General features: G+C 39.2%; 2 protein-coding genes across 2 annotated transcripts; both read right to left on the bottom strand.

Moving 5' to 3' along the window:
- Nucleotides 1-9,277: 9,277 nt before the first annotated feature.
- Nucleotides 9,278-14,358, bottom strand: LOC310953117 (putative methyltransferase). Its single transcript, XM_083922052.1, has 6 exons — nucleotides 14,221-14,358; nucleotides 13,914-14,074; nucleotides 12,043-12,259; nucleotides 9,896-9,999; nucleotides 9,628-9,765; nucleotides 9,278-9,390 (listed from the first exon to the last, which is right to left on the bottom strand). Exons 1-6 carry the CDS (start codon nucleotides 14,329-14,331, stop codon nucleotides 9,294-9,296), a joined length of 828 nt encoding a protein of 275 aa, XP_083778178.1. The 5' UTR covers nucleotides 14,332-14,358; the 3' UTR covers nucleotides 9,278-9,293.
- Nucleotides 14,359-15,773: 1,415 nt separating this feature from the next.
- LOC310952960 (putative methyltransferase) lies at nucleotides 15,774-19,970 on the bottom strand. The gene is made up of 7 exons (XM_083921826.1): nucleotides 19,952-19,970; nucleotides 19,471-19,791; nucleotides 19,189-19,349; nucleotides 18,732-18,948; nucleotides 17,502-17,602; nucleotides 17,107-17,244; nucleotides 15,774-15,975 (listed from the first exon to the last, which is right to left on the bottom strand). The coding sequence occupies exons 2-7, from the start codon at nucleotides 19,579-19,581 to the stop codon at nucleotides 15,885-15,887; spliced, it is 819 nt and encodes a 272-aa protein (XP_083777952.1). The 5' UTR covers nucleotides 19,582-19,791; nucleotides 19,952-19,970; the 3' UTR covers nucleotides 15,774-15,884.
- Between the last annotated feature and the right edge of the window lie 201 nt (nucleotides 19,971-20,171).

Raw genomic sequence — 20,171 nt, 5'->3', positions numbered from 1 at the left:
AAAAGCCATAAATTAAAAAAAATAAATAAATAAACCCACGGGGCGTTTTGAGGGGTAGAGAATTAAAGGTTTTTTTTCCATAAAAAAAAACATATTAAGTCAGAATTAATATTTTTATTTTTTTCACAGGTTTTACAATGACTTTCTGTGAACAGGGTTCAAGATAACAACTTCATACTAAATTATTTTTATTTTATTTTAATTTATTTACTTTTGTTAATCATTTATGTATTTGTGTAATTTTGCTTTGCCAATTACACCCAATCAATAAAAAGAACTGGAAAATAATCCACAATTCACACGAGAACTACAGTAAATTGAGAAAATGAGAACAACACCATTTGCAAAATGGAAAACTGAGACTTACTGTTTGACAGAACAGCTCATTGGGTTCCTGGAGCAAACCCAATTCACCCCAAAGTATTTGGACAAAAGTGATTCACTCAGCCAGTTGTTATGGACTTGGGGCATGGGAGATGTCACTGTAAACAAGAACATGCTCTGACTGACCTGCCGGGTTAGATGAAGGGTTATTTTTGTTTTTTGTTTTTTTAAAAGAGGAGTCTATTAATCTTGGAGCGGATGATTATATTGTATTTCATCTACATCTGTTTAGACAGGTGTTTGCCATCAGGCTTTCTGTGATACTCTTATGCCAAAGGATTTGCCCCTCACTCACTCCTCTTCTCGTGCTGTGCTTCACACATTGCTTTTGTTATTCTTTGGATGCCGACTAAGGACAGAGCATACATCTGTATTCATTTATAGGAGAGTGGTATTACTATGTCGCAGAGTTGTAACAAAATAGAAGAGAACAGCCGAATAAACTCTTCAAATACAATTTTGATCAGCTGAATATTGAAAAAAGTTGCGCAGATTAAAGTGGAAACAATGGAAAGATAAACAATCAGCATTGAGTGAGGAGAGGTGAAGCTGTGTCAGGAGGAAGAGAGGAGGAACAGAACAGAAGGTCAGAAATCCAGATGGGATCAAGAGTTTGCGCCAGGGAGGACACTCTTCTGAACGTAATTCCGGTATCAACAAATTAAACTTTCCACCCTCTCCTCAGATGACACAGTGCAGAGAAAATCCAGTGCTGAAGATGAAGGCATTCACTTTGAAATAAAATATTTCTGTCACTTCTGGTCTTCAAGCTCAACAACAGCATAAAGAGGGGGATGAGAAGACGTTTGGGGTTCTTCTGCACCCAGAGGGGGTAATTAAGTGACGGAGGATAAATTTCAGACTTCTGTTTATCTTTTTGGACAGTTCTTGAAAACTGGAACGTGAAATTAGCTTTTAACTTTTGATGCCTGCAGAAAAACTGTGACTTGGAAAATGTTCACCTAAAGCCAAAAACATCTACGGTCTGCATGCCGGATATAGAAATACTAGGATTTGTCTCCTGCTTGTGTGTTATGTACAATCCATGGTTTGGATTGTCTTGAGGGTAATTAAGTGGTCTCACTTCCCGTCCATGACATTCACTGGATGGATGAATGGGTCATGCAATATTTATTGTCCAATCAGTAACTTGAAGAAATCAGAGGTCATTTGGTTACACTCTTTACATACATACAGTAAACTCACACTTATTTTAACATCAAACTTACGTTAACATGTTGACTTATCCCTAATTGCAAGGTAATTAATCATGTTGTTAACCATTTTCAGCTCTAAAACCACAGGATATGAATAATGAAGTTGAAAGACAAAATAGTATTTTTTCTGCATGTTTGATGGTTGCCTTTTCTTTTTCCTGCAAATTTTTAAGTAATTAGATAAACAAGGAAATCAGCTGTAAACCCATTTTAGCAAGTGTTTGAAAAAAGCACATTTACTAAGTTTTTGACAAACATTGATAATGCTGCATCTCAGGGCAACAATGATGACGGTTCTCCTGGCAGTAGCATAAAGCACATTATTTAAACAAGAAGCCATGCTAGCAGCCCTGTGTAGCTGATTAGGCACAGGGTAATACTTTTTTCACAGAGTCTTATGTTCTCCAGCTCAATATCTTAACGTGACACTTTAAAGAGACATTTCAAAGAGTTTTATGTTTGCAGCGATGATTGTTTTCCCAAAGTCAAATGTAGCATACCGATGATACTCTTTGAAACCATGTATATCAAATTTGCTGACAGACAGTTGACTTTACTTTAGACACTGATATCTCCACAGTGGCTGAACAGATTTTACCATTCAAAAGACATTAGATATGTCGCCCTTGGGATGGGATGACCCCAGGCGGGGCAGTGTTTTGCTAACACCACCATGCAAACTTGACAATGACAAAGCCAGCATGCTCAAGTTTAGAAGATATATATAGATTTTTTTACCATGTTCATTCTCTTAGTTAAAGGGAAATTCCGGCATAACATCATCCCAGGGTCTTTTTCAGCAAATACACTCATCAAATAAGCCATCGAGACAATTTTTTTTGTGTAGAAACTATTAACAGTGATACCCAGGAGAGTTGGTAACAGCCGGACGTGGCCAACAATGATTAGCTCGGGGCATTAAGGTGAACACATTAAAGCGCCTTTTTTAACCATTAATACTGCTCAAAATAACACCAAACCTCTGCAGTAGCATGATAAGAGTCCTTACACATAAAACAAAGCACCAACGACGTAGTTAGTGAACCCAGAGTTTATCAAAAAGAGTGTTTTAAAAGACAACTGGTCCCGGTACCAGCTCCTCTCATAGTAAAGTCCATTCTAGTCGATCACCAAATGCAATCCAAAAGGAAGGAGCCCATTGGTGCTTTGTTTTCTCTGTAAAGATTGGTGTTATGTTGAGCCGTATTAGTGGTTAAAAAAAGCCGTTTTAATGCCTTCACCGCGCTGCCCCGAGCTAACCAGTGTTAGCCGCATTCTGCAATTAACGACTGTTAGCAACTGTTAGCATCTCTCCTGGATATCTCCGTTAATAGTTGTTACACGTAAACTATTGTCTTGATGGCTTATTTGATGAGTGTATTTGCTGGAAAATACCCTTACGCCGGATTTTCACTTTAAGGGTGCTCTACTCAAAATACTGCAGAAAAAAATAGCGTAAAATGCTGACGCTTTTAACGGTCACATGTACTACCGGCCGGACAGTCTATCCGGGAAAGGGAAGTTTGGGGTCCCCTGCTAAAGCTGCTGCCCCCCGACCGACCCCGGATAGGCGGTTGAGGATGAGATGAGAGATGAGATGAGAGACATGTATTTGTTCATAAAGCAATGTAGTGAACAATTTATGACCTGATCATTAAAACTCAGGGGATCAACAACGTCATAGGATTCATCCGCCGTGCACCACAAATCTCTATAAGCTGTCAAGGCAATCCATCTAATAGATGTTGAGCTAATTAGCTGAAATGCAATTTTTTGGTTCTAATTTGTATAATTTCCACAGAGAATTGGAGAGTCAATATTTCACTTACAACACTTGTTACGTGTATTTTCTTAAATAATCAGTGGTATACCAGTAATGCACATTAAAACATCTGACTGTCAATTAGATCAGACCGTGAGTAGTGTCTACTCAGTTTAAGGGGGAATAAAATATCTGCTTCAACAAGATGTCATTATACTACACATCCTGTTTTAACTGTGTGTTTGCTTTACTTGTGCTGCACTGTTGCTATAAGCTGTTAAAACAAGTCAAATAGGGCTTTGCTCGATTTGAAATAAATTGCAGAAAACTAATAATTAATAACAAATATCATCATCATATGCTGGGTTTTGTTTTACACTAACTTGAGCAGAGTTAAATTAACTGCCACAGTTGCTTCTTGGAGGGTAAGTCGCTTAGTTTAGTGTGTCAGGATAACATCTACCAAGTTTGTCAGGTCACAAAAAGACACTACTATAGTAGTTAGTATACTAACACATTACAGGACAGCTGCTAGATGAATGGCTCCTCAGGGTCCCATTATGTAAATTGCCTAGCTGAGATACAGAAATAGAGTGTGTAACTTGATAGCAATAGGGCACTGACAGAAAAGAAAAAGTTGATGGCAATACATTGTTGAATTGTCCTCAGGCATGTGGAAATCTGCTGTGATGTGCAATGTATGCAAGTACCAAGAGTCACAGGCTCAACAAAGCTTATATCATCACATGACTCATGTATTGAATCATGCCCCCTTTGTGTCTCTTGTTGCCTCTTGTTGTGGAATACAGTGCACTCCAAATGGTGAAAACATTTCATTGAAAATTTATACATTTGCTTTCTTAATGCAAAAATTGTATGATATGAGGATAATACACTTCTGTCATATTCTTTCGTTGACACATGGTTTAATTAAACGTCCCATATTCTGTAACCTGACTCTCACCAGATGACTTTTGTTTCGCCTTGCTTCTGTCTTGACTCCGCCTAGCTCCACTCATCCATCTGGGATGGATCCATAGCAGAGTGATTTCAGGGTCCGAAAAAAATGGTCAGGCCAATCAGGAGCGCCGGGCGGGGTTTTATAGATGTGACGTAGCAGAGAAACGACTGTTGTGATTCAGACAGAATGGCGGCTCGCATCGAAGGAAGCAGGTGTCAACATCGATGCTGCCATTTCATCCGTGTTGTCCAATCTAGCGAATTTTTCTTCTTAAAAGAACACCAGAGAACGGCTCTGAAGGCTTTTGTTGGTGGAAACTGTGTCGGCTGTTCTGTTTGGTTTTCCATGTGTTGCTCTCATCAGCGTCACAGGTTTTGATGTGAGTGGTTAATATTATTTATTATTATTTGAAGTTTATTGAGCAGGGACAAATACATTGTACATTGTTTCATATAAAATATAAAATAGATGCCATGCATACAGGTTTCTAGTCAAAACTAATTTGCAATCCCTTTCCCTGGTTAGGCCTTTACTAAAAGTTACACAGACAAAGTTAAAAACAGTACAAACACGTTATAATACAGAACATCAAATACAACACACATAATGACAAAAACAAGGACAACAAGTATTGTGCGTGCACGTGTGCATGTGTGTGCCCTGTGTTTGAGGGTTAGCGTTCACAGCTGTTTTTCAATTTCAATCATTATTTTACTTGTGTGCTAAAAATCAGTTGATGTAGTACTTCAGAGTCAGGTTAAATATTCTGATCATTATCAGGTTCATATTTGGATTTTGGATTTCTACTGGGACATGTTTACATGCTTTAATGTTAAAAAAAACACATTAATCTATGTTATTATCATACTGTCTGTCTGAATATACCTGTCTGTAACACGACATTTTAGGGCGCACTCACACTGTCCATCAGTACCGTGCCCTGTGCTTTAGGGTACTTGTCCCCCCCTCCCTCTCCCCCTGCTGGCCAGGCCCGTTTGTACTCACACTGCCTGGGACTTGCGCGAATGGGTCTGTCTCTGCATGGGTCTTCTGCATCTGCGCTATTACTTTAACGACACCGTTGCAGCACCTTCTGCCTATATGTGTTAAAGTTGTGACATCACAACTTTACAAAAGTCACGTTGGCTCGTTTAAAGACAATTTCTGAATACAGACTGTGCACATTTCTTTGTTGATTGAGTATTTTGATACTTTACCCAGAATATTACCCAGACCTGCTTTAGAATTAAGAAAGACTTGGAATTATAACTTTTTATGTCTTTCACATGAAAATGTCCGCAGTAGGCCTAGTCAAGTATGTATTTGAGTTTTAACAGCGATCCAGTGAGTAGTGTTACTCACATGGTGGGCTGAGAACATCTGTACAGCAGACACACCAGACATACTCTCTGCTTGACAGAGCAGCTCTGAAGTCAGTCCAACTCACGCTGCAGTATTTGAACACAACCAGAGTAGAGTAAAAGTGTGAGTCACTGTCTCAGGCTGGCATCATTGACGCGATTAGGCAGTCCATCTTCTTCAGTCCCAGAGAAATGTTATGTAAACATTTTCTCAGACACACGTACCAAAACTATCTTGAGCACTAACTTCTGTTTGATTTGAATATGGGAGGAGGAGGGAAAGACATTTCTCGTGACTTATACAAATGAGTTTGCAAATGACTTTTAACTCATATTTGTATACTCAAATATGAGTGATGGAAAGAAGTTCTGTTTGAAGTGACTTTGTGGTGAACTTTGGGTTTAGTGTGACTCCTGAATTATCCCTTTTTGTCATACTGCATACACAATAAATACTCAATAAACGTATAAGCACGATGACCAATGATTTTGTGTGTTTGTGTGTGTGTGTGTGTGTGTGTGTGTGTGCGTGTGTGTGTGTATGTGTGTGTTTGTGCGTGCGTGCATGCGTGCGTGCGTGCGTGTGATAAACACTGATGCGCTGTATTATTGGGAGGATCATATCATGTGTGGTAAGCGTGAGCGTGTGGTGCGAAGGGATCTGAATATTTTCCATCAATAATTTCATCAACAGCACAATTTTAAAGCTGAATGGAGCTTTGTACTCCTACAGCTACAACAACAGATAGAGAGGAAGGCTCGGATTCACCAGATGGTTCAACGTTTTGTTTGGGTTTTTTTCAAATAAAAACTTGGAGCTGCTGTATATGACCTCACTTTCAATTTGTGATGATTTTCCATTAAAATAGAAACTATCATGTAGTTCATTTTAATATTGAAAAAATATAATCAGACACTGATTCAGTTTATTAGTAAGCTATACTGATTGAAATATGTATCTGCAACCTTTAAAGTGTAATTCAGGCAAAAAAGTATCCAATGGTCTTTTTCGGCACTTACATAATCAAATTAGCCATTGAGACATTTTTTCTACTGTATAAACTATTAATGGAGAAATCTGGGAAAGTTGCTAACAGCCGCTAACAGTCGGACGTGGCTAACACTGATTAGCTTGGGGCAGTACGGTGAAGGCTTTAAAATGTCTTTTTTTAACCAAACCTCTGCAGAAGCTTGATATGTATCCCTATACATAAAACAAAGCATCAATGGGCTACTTCCTTTTCGATTGCATTTTGGTAATTGACTTGAATGGACTTTACTACGAGAGGAGCTGGTACCCAGTTTCAAAGTCTTTCAAAACACTCTTTTAATAAACTCCGGGTTCACTGACTACATTGTTGATGCTTCGTTTTAGGTGTAGGGACTTGTATCATGCTACTGCAGAGGTTTGGGGTTATTTTGAGCAGTGTTAGTTGTTAAAAAAAGTCTGTTTTAATGCCTTCACTGTACTGCCCCGAGCTAATGTTTGTGTGTTTACGTCCGGCTTTTAGCGGCTGTTAGCGACTCTGCCCTATTTCTCCGTTAATAGTTGCCTCGATGGCTTATTTGCTGTACGTAAGTGCCAAAAAAGACCATGGGATGATTTTGCGTCGGAATTAAACTTTAAGTGTCCACTCAGCCCATAACGGAATCACACTGAAGATGCTTCTTGGTACTCAGTGACAGACACATCATTTGCACTATTATACCAATATGTGGTACACTACACTGCATTAGCGGCACAGTGGTGTGGTGGTTAGCACTGTTGCCTCACAGAGAGAGGGTTTCTGGTTCTGTTTGTCTCTGTGTGCCCTGTGATAGACTGGTGTCCTGTCCAGGGTGTACCCCACCTTACGCCCGATGTCAGCTGGGATCGGCTCCAGCCCCCCGCGACCCCCGATAGGGACAAGCCGCAAAATTCACCCTTTTTGAGAACCTATTTCACCAAAGAAATGATCACACACACAAGGACACAGTTACAGAAGAATTGTGTGGTATGACTATGAAGGCCTTACAGCAGAGGATGGCCAAAAATGGAAGACGAAATAGCCCAAGGCAAAACGTTTTAAACCTGACTTGCAGTTCCCCGCTTCTGTGCTACCATACAAACATGTTCATTCAGAACACCTGCAGTAGTCAGAGTCGGGTCATGGCCTCAAGTCATGCCATCGGCTACCAATAGCACAACTGAAAGCTGAACACTTCTGCACGCCAACAACACTGAAATTGGTTTGTAGCAAATGTCTCTTAACGTATTTCAAGATTCACAGGTGTGTGACTGTGTTAGATGACAAGACTCATAGGAATCAGAAGGGCAGCCTGAGGATTTACAATTCAAGACTGACTAAAAAGGAGCTCAGGTTCTGATGAGACCTTCAAGCCTGACAAGTGTCCGAAGACTTCTCAGCCTGACTTTTCTCTGGAGCAGAAAGGAGACGGTTTTTGTTTCATCTCTGACATCAACACAATGTAGTGTCAGTGTTGTATAGATATAGAATCACTTTTGATTAAATGTCTCCCCCTAGTGTTATTTTGTAAAACAACCTCTCAAAATACACATAAACTTTGTTCATAAAGTAACTGAAAAAAATGACCAATGACACATAGCAGATCATTTACAAATTAAGTGTAGTTACTGTTACTGATCTTCTGTGTAATTTACCAAATTACTTTATGATGTTAACATAAGTGCAGTGTCAGCAGCTCCCTAAAAAGAGAGGCAGAGGAGTGCTAGATGCAGATATTGAAAAGTATATTCATGCATGTTTAGAAACAGCTGATCATCTTTCCTTGGTGTTGTTTTTAAAGCAATAGATAGGTATTTACTGAAAGCTTTCTTGCTCAGAGTTAACAAGAAGATCAATACCACTATCACCACCATCAATACCACTCTACTCTCTATAGATCTGTATTGTAAATTTGAAGCTGGAGCAGGGGTCATCCCTGTGTTCCCCAGTCGCATAAGCCTATGCCTTCGCTGATTTACTTTTTACTGTTACGGTTAGGGTCAGGGTTAGGGGGTAGTATTAGGGTCTACATAAGCCTATTTGCCGTGGAATTCGGCATAGATTGTGGAAAAGAAATAACAGGCCGGGGAACATCGGACCCTCACATACAAAGCGGGGAACATAGGTACAGTACCCTGGAGCCAGCAGCTGGCTAGCTTAGCTTAACTTATGTTGCCTACCAGCACCTCTAGAGCACACTGATTCACACATCTCAGTTATTAAAAACCGGAGTGAAAGAAATATATAATTTGTTCCAAGCTAGTTGTTTTCCCCATTTCCGTTTTGTGCTAAGCTAAGCTAACTGGTAGCATACATAAGAGTGGCATCAATCTTCTTATCTGACCCTCAACAAGAAAGTACATAAGAGTATTTCTCAAAAATGCCAAACTATTTATTTTGGATAAATGTCATGTGTATGCAAAACATAAAGTTCAAGCTTATATCTACATAAGTAGGCTAACAAAAATCTAACACACACACTAACATCCTGTGTTTAGGCCTAGTTCAACATAAAACTTGAAACACAGAAATGTTGAGAAAAGACTCAAGGTTAGCACAAGTTTCTTTGTGACTTTGTTGAAACTGTGAGTACGGCAGCTGTCAGGCTTCCTGTGGTTTGCAGGCCAGAAGATAAAAATAGTTCACAGCCACCACCACCTCTGTCTCCGCGGAGGTCACCCTCATTATGGACATCAGCCTGAGGAGACAGTGTATTTTCATACAGTCAGAGCATGTAGTCTGGGACAACATATTGGCAAAATCCTTACTGTCAGTTTTAAGGATCCGTGAAACATCCAGTAAAAATATCTAATCAGTATATGGATATATGATCATGTGTGCACTGGTTATAAATATTTTTACAGAGCATTGTCAAGTGTGTGTGTTGTGCATGTATGTCTACTGCACTGTATTTATGCTGCCATTGGACATATACCTTTGACAGATGTCCTGGGAGAGTGTGGTGGCTTTCTTCGGGTCATCTCTCAGCAGAGCCTGATAGCTTGAGAAAGACTCCACCAACCCGATGTAGCCAGACAGAGGCATGGGCCTTTTGACCCACACACATTCTTGCCTGCAATACATTCCTTTTTTAAATAAAGTCATATGTACCAAATGTACATTTACACACAGCCCATATACCATTGATTTGTTTTTCTTCTCCCTAAACAAAACATACAACAACAACAAAATCATGCTCTCACCACTCCTTGTCAGGGTAAGGGATAGATTCATAGGCTTCCCGGTATAACTGGATAGAGCTGGGACCAAGGTGGGGACTGCGGTAAGACTGCAAGGCTGCATAAAACTGGTAAACCAAGAGACAGGTAGTCATGAGATTGTTCATCACTATAATAATGGCATGACATTTCATGGACCAGATATGTTTTACTCACTGATGTGTTCACTTCAGCCATGAAAGTATTAAACAGTTTTATAAGTGTATGTATTATCTATCAAGAGTTAATGTATATTTTTAGCTATATTTTGAAGTTTATACTTTAACACTTTAATGGTGTCTGACATCAACAATGTTTTGTTGAAAAATATATATATGCAACCTAACTGAGGGCAATTGAGATACTCTAACCACTCTGTGTTAATTTATCAAAAATATCCACAAGGTGGTGCTATTGTTTATTTTTTATTGAAGGCCATTAATTGTTCTGGACAGAAAATCCACTAGAGTGTGATGTAAGGATGTGTGTGATGATGATGCCAGCCAGTACATATCCCTCACACCAACGGAACTGAAAAAACGACCTAATTTGGACTTTATGGAAAGGCGTTTGAGGCAAGTGGTGATGCCAAAGAGGAGATACAGTTTATGTGTTAAAATGTCTTTTCCTTATAAATGCCTATCTGATGTTGAAATGTGATTGTCGTTTGTTTTCAACTTTTATAACAAGTTTACTGCTTTTTTCTCAGTGTGAAAAGATAATAACATATTAAGCACCTGTTTTTTCATATATAAATGTATACAAACACAAACACATCTGCATAGTAGGCTGTTTTCCCAGCAGACAGTTTGACATGTCACAGTAAAAATGGGTGGAAATTATAAAAATGAATAACGGCAGTTCCGGGGTCCTGGTATTATTCATGCTGGCTTACTACCCTACCTGGCATTAACATACGTCTTGGGTGATCGGATGACAAGTGGACAGAACTAAGTATGTGCAGGGTTTCCTGCAGAAAATGTGTTAGTTAAGGTGGTGGGAGGGTACTACATTGAATAATTATTTATTAGACACTAAATATTACATAATAATAAAAAATATTGTAATACATTAATAATGAGCTTTTCAAAATAACAAATGGAACAAGAACAACACAAATATAAACAAATAAAGTGCTAAACAACAACTGAAACAAGAAGAATTTGTGCAATTTTAACTAAAGAAAGTGCAAAACATGTGCAAAGGTAGTCAGTCACTACTTATGGCAAAGCTGACATGGAGTATCGCTACAGACTATCCTGCTTGGTTTAACGAAGAACAACTGAACTAAACTCTTTCACAGGTGGACCATTTATACTGATTCTCATGCAGGCTGTACACAAGTCTTTTGAGTGTACATACGATGTACATTGTACTCCTTTACACCACAATGCAATGCAGTCGTGTCTTACCAGAGGAGAAGAAGAAGCAGAAGAGGTGCTAACGGTAGCTAGGTATCTGAGAGCTAACTGCAGTTACAAAAAAACGTTACTCACGAGCTGAATTGGATTGAATTGAACTGAATTGAGCTTAATATTTATCGGTACACGACCATTGTTAATTAAACTACACTTTAAACAGACTGTCAAATAGGTTCACAGCTCGGTTTGTTTACGTGAAGCTGGATGCACCCACTTCAAAGTGACGGTGATCGCTCTTTGTTAAACACATTAGTAGTCCATGGTGCAGGGGACATATACCTGTTTTTCAGGGGCATATTTTACAGCTTGTTCCACACATTCTATGAATAAGAGTGGAGAGACAGTGTTGATGTGACACGACAGTCCGTAAGGACGCATGCTTTATATTTTTTAGTATATTTTGGAAGACGTTAGTTAAGGCGGCATGCGTGTGTTGATTAGGCAGCTGCCTAAGCTGTAACGTGTTACGGAAAACCCTGATGTCTGGCATTAGAATGTTTCTCCATGTGCATCTTGCGTGACCACTTCTGATTGGATCATCCAAGACGTATGTTTGTAGCTTTACTGGGACACTTAGAACAGAGTCATCTTTAATTTTATTACACCTGTTCTTTATTGCCAAACAGCCTTAAATCTATCTCTTTACATTATGTTGAGGGTGTATCAGTGCACATTCACAATAACTTCGCAGGTGGATATATGTGTAAGCACCTCTTTGCAGACTTGGTTGAGTGTTTGGGAGCAGCAGTCAGGGTAGCTGAGCTCCATGTCAATAGTGTAGTTGAGCAGAGCCAAGCAGCCATGGGGCTTCAGGACCCTGTGGGCCTCCTGGAGAAAGCGCTGTCGGTCGAACCAATGGAAGGCAGACATGGCTGTCATCAAGTCCACAGAGCTGTCAGCAAATGGCAGCTCCTCTGCCGCACACTGTCTAGAGGTGGAACAATGAAGGCAAAACTTCTAACCTCTGTATAAAGGATCAAAGTTAGGAGTTTTTCCGGCACCAGCTCTTGAATTGTCGAATCCCTTTTATATCAAGTGCTCACAGCACCAAAAAACAGCACAGCCTGGCGAGGCAGCTGGATGAACCAGTGTCAATGGCCACTTTGGAACTCTTGAACTCTTGTGATTATGTTACTTCATTTCCTATTGCTCGCCTCAAATGTATTCAGAAGCATATTTTTGATTTCTGAAAATTCATAGTCTAATCATAATCTAGAGCCAAAACTAAGCAGCTATTCTATAGGTCAGTGTTCATCACTGAATGATGTGCGTCACTTGCAATGGAAGTGCGCGGAGTCAGGTGGGGCTCTACCATCCACATTATCAGCCCTCTGGGCCCCCTACTGTCCCCTACTTGAAATAACATTTTATAATGAGTATAGTTTATTGTATGATTTCTCAAATTCTCTTAATTTTTACATTTTACACTATTCATTAACGTACATATTTATTTCATGATTATTTATGTATTGAACCCTGGGGAGTGATTGTTAACTGAACTGTGATTTATTTGCATATCTTCTCCAGTAGTTGGTATGAATTTCAAATTCATATTAAAGCATCACTTTTAAAATGATTTCTTTTATTTTTTTATTTAGGATTTAATTAATCAGGAAAAGCCTTATGGAGATTTAAACAATCTCCTTAACTAGAATGTTCTGGCAGAGACAGCAGCGGCACATTAAACACAGTTTCAGATGTACAACATATAACAGAAAATGCAATTCCAAATCACAGCATGGTCATCGTATCCTATCTCACAGGGGCAATTGGCTCAGTCAAAGCATCTACAACCTCTTGTACAATTCCTCCAACTCATTGCCAACTATTGCATTGAGATTTACAGATTAATTGTATGTGACTTTTAGTTAAAGAAAATCAGGCTCTCCTCATTCTTAGTTTTTAAGATATGCCTATGAAATCTAATACACTGTCATTCATTTGTAATCCACATATTCAAGTTGCATCCAGAGCACAGAAGGAAATTAGGTGAATTATCATAAAAGCGCTATGTTTTCATAAAATATCATACAAACCTACTGATGCGTATACGTAGAAAAAAACTACGTAATGGGCAAAAGAGTTTAATAGAATCCATAACTTCTAAAACCGGTTTTGGAAGATTTCTTTCATATATAGTACCTATAACCAACCCTGTGTGGCACATCACATGTGCTACGGGGCTCTCACTGTCCTGTCCTGACAGAACATTTCTTCCATTGTATAGGTCTAATTACATTTCCGATTTTCACCAGACAAGGGTCCCATTGTTCCGGCTCTGGCCAAGATTCAAGAAAGCTGCTTACCGGATATTGAGAGCTGAACAAATGATGCAATGTTAATTGTATATTTTTCCTTTTAATAACATTACTAACAATATTACTCACAATTTAAGGCTTACTTGATCTCACTCTCTCATTTGCTTTAGCCAGGGAAAGACAATTATGTTGAAAATAAAATATATCCTTCTAAGTGCCTTTCAGAATGCATCCATGCGTTTCCCTTTTCCTCTGTAAAACGTTTGTTTTCAGACTTGAGTCAAACAAAAGATTAATTGTGACTCTTGGTAGGTTCATGCTTACCTATAAGTGATGTTTGGCTCTTTACCATGCCGCAAAGCAATTTCCACCTGTGCAGGACTAACATCTGTCCCCACCACAGAGGCAAAGTGTTTGGCTAGCAGCACTGTGCCCTGCCCTGAGCCGCACCCCACATCCACTGCCAGCTCAAAGGGATGTCCTTTCTGATAAAAATGCAGCGTGTTATAAATTACGTGCTATTAGTTAATACTGTTAGTGGTTATATTATCCACTGGCAATGGTAATCATTCCTTCTTTAAATTAATTACACAACCAAATACAACTTCTCCATTTACAGGGTTGCACTTACCCGTTTTTCCAGGAAGTCAAGCACCTCTTGTATTAGATGATCTGATGGAGAGATCCTGTACTTCCAGTAGGAAGAAGCATGCTGCTTGCCTTCAAACAGACGGTAAGCCATAGCTAGTTGAGCCCTCTTTCAACAGCTAGTCCGGCACAAATTTAAAAAGAGTTTATAGCAGTCTATTATATCTTACGCTTTTTACTGTATAAGAGGATCTAACTTTCATATTGAAAAGTTTGTGTAGCCTCTTCCTTTCTGCTGGCAGTCAGATACGACCCCCACATTCAAAAACAAAAGGGGGAAACGGTGGGGTGTCTGGGAACAGGGAGGTTCCACTGGTGCGTGGTATGTTTAACAATGAAGCCCTTTAAAGGTACAGCTCCAAATGATTTGTTTTTACAAGATTTGGCAAATGTAGTTACAACCTTTTTTCTGTGCATACTTTGTACAACAATGCAATGTTTCAAATGTAATTGATAAAAATAATAAATAAATATAATTAATGAAAATCAAGGTCAAGTGCAAAGGTCTTTGTTAACAAGGGTCAGCTTAAGTGATGGTATGCACTTCTGTTGGAACCACTCGAAAGCCCTGGAGATGAGGATGATGTTCGGATGGTATGTGAACAAGAGTGTTACTATAATATCATCCTGTGTGCGACGCTCCTCCATCTGAATCTGCTGACTGATATCCTGTATTTCAGAATCTCATAGTCTTTAACCCAAGGGCTCTTTGTTACTCATTGTCAGAATTGTAGAAATGTGACACCAGCACTTAAAATAGGATAATAGGTATAATCAGTTAAAGTTTTAACACTACAGCTCAAAACCCACGCAATTGAGTATCTTTTTTCTCCAAAATTGCCCAAAATGGATTGAGTGCTAGAACATTCATGTACTCATTACATTTCTCATTATCTGTTATTGAAAAGATAACTACAGTATATGTTTATACTAGAGAAACATTTAGAACAAGTAAATGGGTCACTAACATATGTTTTGAAACTTGACTTCTCACTTGACAAAGTATTTTAGCATCCCTTCTGTGAAACAACACTGTTAGGTAGGTTATATTTCAAAGTAGTGTCCAGTTATGTAACTTCTCAGTGCATGTAAGGCTGTTAGGGATCAGCTGGTCTCTTGGGAGACGCTTTGAGTGTCACTGCCAAATAAAAATTTAAGAAACAAATTACAGTACGGTATAGAGCAGGGGTAGGCAATTTCGGTCCTGGAGAGCCACTGTCCTGCATGTTTTAGGTTTCTCTCTGCTCTTACACACCTGATTCTAATGATGTGCTCGTTTTCAAGCAGCTGATGCTCGTCACAGTTTGATTATTGTTAGACTCAGGTGTGTTAGGGTAGGGAGAAACCTAAAACATGCAAGACAGTGGCTCTCCAGGACCGGAATTGCCCACCCCTGGTATAAAGGTTACATATAAAGTCTTTAGTAGATGCTGTTAAAGATTATATTGTAAGTCTGGTCAAAGGTTTTGTTAGCTGAAACATACACTCCAAATTACACAAGCCAACCAATGGGAAAACAAGTTCTAAATGGTTTATTTAGAAATGTCTACATACAATAAGCACACTCCTTTATGCATCAATAATTAAACATTTTGAAGTTCACAAATAACAATAAATTGCAACATCTAACCCCCACAACACTGTTGATTATTGTGGTTTTGAAGCCAGGACACAGTAATATTCCAGTTCCTGCTCTATTTCAGTGTCAGGAGACATGACTCCCATCTCCTCCAGAAACCTGTAAAGCAGTGCAGTGATTGTAAATGATCAATATTCAGCCCAGTACTCAGTGGAGCAACAAAGAAAAAAATTCACAGATAATATTCACAAGAATGAAGAATAAATGAAGAATATATATTTTATTTATTATTATTATATTTATTATTATTTATTATAATTACAGATTATTTATATTATAATAAATTACAAATTATGTGTGTGTGTGTGTGTGTGTGTGTGTGCGTGCGTGCGTGCGTGCGTGTGCGTGTGCTATTGGGTGAACATGTGCATGTGCGTGAAAATGGGAGATAGAGAGAGGGAACATACAGCGAAGGGTTAGGGTTAGGGTTAGTGTGTGTGTGTGTGTGTGTGTGTGTGTGTGTGTGTGTGTGTGTGTGTGTGTGTGTGTGTGTGTGTGTGTGTGTGTGTGTGTGTTTATTTGTAAAACGGTCTTTGTAAGGACCAATTTTAGAGTGTCCAAAGTGAGGACATGTTGGTCTGTCCTCACTTTTTCAAAGCGGATTAAGACTTGGTTTTAAGGTTCAGGTCTGAATTAGGTTTAGGTTAGGATTAAGATTAAGGGTCGGGGCTAGGCATTTAGTTGTGATCATTAAGGTTAGGGTAAGGGGCTAGGGAAGCATTATGTCAGTGAGTGTCCTCACAAAGAGAGATTTACAAGAATGTGTGTGTGTGTGTGTGTGTGTGTGTGTGTGTGTGTGTGTGTGTGTGTGTGTGTGTGTGTGTGTGTGTGTGTGTGTGTGTGTGTGTGTGTGTGTGTGTTTATTTGTAAAACGGTCTTTGTAAGGACCAATTTTAGAGTGTCCAAAGTGAGGACATGTTGGTCTGTCCTCACTTTTTCAAAGCGGATTAAGACTTGGTTTTAAGGTTCAGGTCTGAATTAGGTTTAGGTTAGGATTAAGATTAAGGGTCGGGGCTAGGCATTTAGTTGTGATCATTAAGGTTAGGGTAAGGGGCTAGGGAAGCATTATGTCAGTGAGTGTCCTCACAAAGAGAGATTTACAAGAATGTGTGTGTGTGTGTGTGTGTGTGTGTGTGTGTGTGTGTGTGTGTGTGTGTGTGTGTGTGTGTGTGTGTGTGTGTGTGTTTGTGTGTGTGTGTGTGTGTGTGTGTGTGTGTCAGGCTAGGTTACCTCTTCTGAGTATTTAGCAGCAGGTCTTCAGCAGTCTGGGGATCTTTCATCTTGTAACTTTGGAACATGGACCAGGACTCAATGAAACCCACCAGGTTCCTCACTGAAATTGACATCTTCTCTGGAATACGCTCAATCCTGTTGTATCATTATATTGATGTTTTATAACATTGACTATAAAGATAATTAAACAATACTGTTATAATAACACAATCTTTGACATAATTTTACATTAAGCATTATGTCAAGACAATAGGCCAATAACGTCATATGTTACTACCCTGTCTTTGACTAACAACAGTCATACAACTTAGTACCGCATGTGTGTTTGTAGGGACAGCAGAAAAATGGTATTGTATTTCATAGGGGTGTGTTTAGGTTTGTGTGGTAGTTACCTCTCTTTGTCAGGAAAAGGGATGGCTAAGTAAAGCTCTTCCAGCTTACTCTCATTTAGAGCCACTCTACTGCTGGCGTAAGCTGACAGCATCTGCCGCACCTGGAAGTGATTGTATATAAATGTTCCATTATGAATTTCATTTTTATTGCATGTATATTTTGTCTATATACAATATATATATAATACAAATGGAAAAGCAAGGATAGAGCACAGTTGGCGTTTCATTCGCTCGTTTCATTATTTAAGATGCTGAGTACAAGTCAAACAGGTGATGCAGGAGGCTTTATTAATTTCATATTGCTGTTGATATCTTGTTAGATAATAGTACTAGCAGCAGTCGCAATAAAAAAAATTTAAATAATTAGATTTTTTTTTTTATAAATAGATAGTATATTGAATGTGTGCAAGTACACAGAAACAAAACTATTAGTGCCATATATTCCAGAAGATATGTTTGGCTATTTTACAGCAGAATATAGGCATTACTATGGTAAGTCCAATGTTGCTGATAGATATTAAAGGGGAATTGCAACTGCCTAGAGATTTATTCTTTTTGTAGAAAAGCCACAAACTTGTGCATAAAAATTCACCAGAGGGCAGGAAATTAAGTGTTTGATGCTCAAAATGCCCTTATGCTCCAAAATGATATACACCTCATCATAAATGAAATTAACAAATTGCGGTTCTACTTGTACTGCAGTTCTGCATGTGGTTTGTCAAAGTGATGTTGCTGTACCCCAGTACTCAGCACAATCAATGTCAAACCCTGTTCTGTCTCTCTCTCTCATTAAAAACAGGGCAGGCACAGATGAGTTTGAGGAGGTGAGTTTCCTTCTTGGAAATTATGACACAACAAGTATTAGTTACTGTACTTTGTTTACTTGGCAATATACTGTCTACATCTACATTGTAAATTCTCTCAGTGGCAAGACAAGGTCCAGAGCCTTGTCAGATGTGGGTAAAGGTGGGATGGGCCGTCACAATGCTTCTAAACACTCTCCCTGTGTGGAGCATAGACTGTATTTTGCAGGGGTTTACTTTACGGGCATGCTCATTAGATTACCTTTTCTTTTTTTTATCAACAGAACAGGGAAGATCATGCAGAACTAGGCATGGATCATCTGGGCCAAATGTGAGTTCTCCCTTAGTTTCTAAAAGTTGTAAAATTTCCCCTGGGGGGACTTCTTCCTCCTACTGATCAGGTTTAACAGGTTAAGTCTGCACCCACCTCTTTATAAATGTGACTTAGTCTTTCTCCACAGTCCTGGTAGTGGAGTCTGATGTTAGCAGAAGTGAAGCACAGCAGAGCCACACAACCTCGGGGTTTCAAAACCCGACTTGCCTCAACCAGGAACCTGGACTGATCAAACCAGTGGGCTGCTGACGCTGCTGTCAGCAAATCTACAGAGCCATCTGGAAAAGGCAGCTCCTCTGCTGTCCCCTCCCTGCAGGTGCAACAGACCAGAACCTTGTGTAATGTCCATGTGTCTTTTCAAATGTATGCTGCCTTGACAAGAACTGACTTGTGTGAAAACGATCATTCCCTTAGGGACATTAAAGAATATTACCTAACCTAACCTGGCTTGTAACTCCAAATACTTGTGGAAAATTAGAATTTCAACTTCATTCTTTATTTTCAAATGGTAATTACATGCACAAACATAGAACATATCACACACTCCTACCTGTATGTGATGTTAGGGTACCCTGGCACAGTTCTGGCCTCCTCCAGTTGACACTCACTGATATCAATGCCCACCACTTCCTGGAAGTGCGGCGCCAATAGCCGGGAATTCTGACCTGTCCCACATCCCAGATCCACTGCTAGCATATGTGGCTGTCCATTCTAATGGTGACATGCAATAGTTTTTATCAATATGTTGAATGTCTCAGATTTTTGCATCAAATAGTGAGAATGGACGCAATGATAACATAATGTACCATAGGGTACAGTGTATTTGGCATACCTTTTTATCAAGGTATTGAAGAATAATGTTCTTGAGCTCCTCTGGAGGTGTAAAGCGATACTTTTGGTAGATGGAGGCATGATTCTTCCCCTCAAACAGCCGGTATGTCATGATTGTTTTTTTTTCTGTTTCTCTCCCTACCTCTGCTCCTTGGTCTTTATTTTCGTTCAGTCTCCTGTCTTCTTTGCCTTCGTTTTGTTTCCTTTCCTTTAGCCTCTTTGACCTTCTATAGAATTTCTTTCTTATCTTGCACCTTGTTATAAGCCTGCTGCAGTTTTCAGTCTGAACACACACGCACTACTGCCAGAAATAATTTACTTCCTGAAGTGAGGACAAATAGAAAAATGTCCCTGAGGTTACAGTCAGTTACAGAGTTAATCAGGCAGCAGTCTCAAACATGGAAGTACAAAGATATTTACAATTTTAAAGGAAGAGATCAATAGATGAAAGCAGAGAGAGAAAAATACATGTTGTTTCTTACTTGAAAGCTTCCCTTGACTACACGTCTGCAGTTTAATGGCAAGAGGGGGCAGGGCATCTTGCTTAACTCTTTCATGGCTGGATTATTTCTGCAGATTATGCAACTTCTTCCACTCATCGAGGACACCAGCGTTCTCTGACAATTTGTTGTCTTTCAGAGACTGTAGTGGACTCAGTATTGCAATCTACACTAGAAGTTCTAAGGAATTCAATATTACCAG

This window comes from Echiichthys vipera (genome assembly GCF_963691815.1).
Source record: "Echiichthys vipera genome assembly, chromosome: 10".
Taxonomy (NCBI): Eukaryota; Metazoa; Chordata; class Actinopteri; order Perciformes; family Trachinidae; genus Echiichthys; species Echiichthys vipera.
The sequence above is the reverse complement of the archived record's forward strand: the minus strand, read 5'-3'. Positions and strand labels throughout refer to the sequence as shown.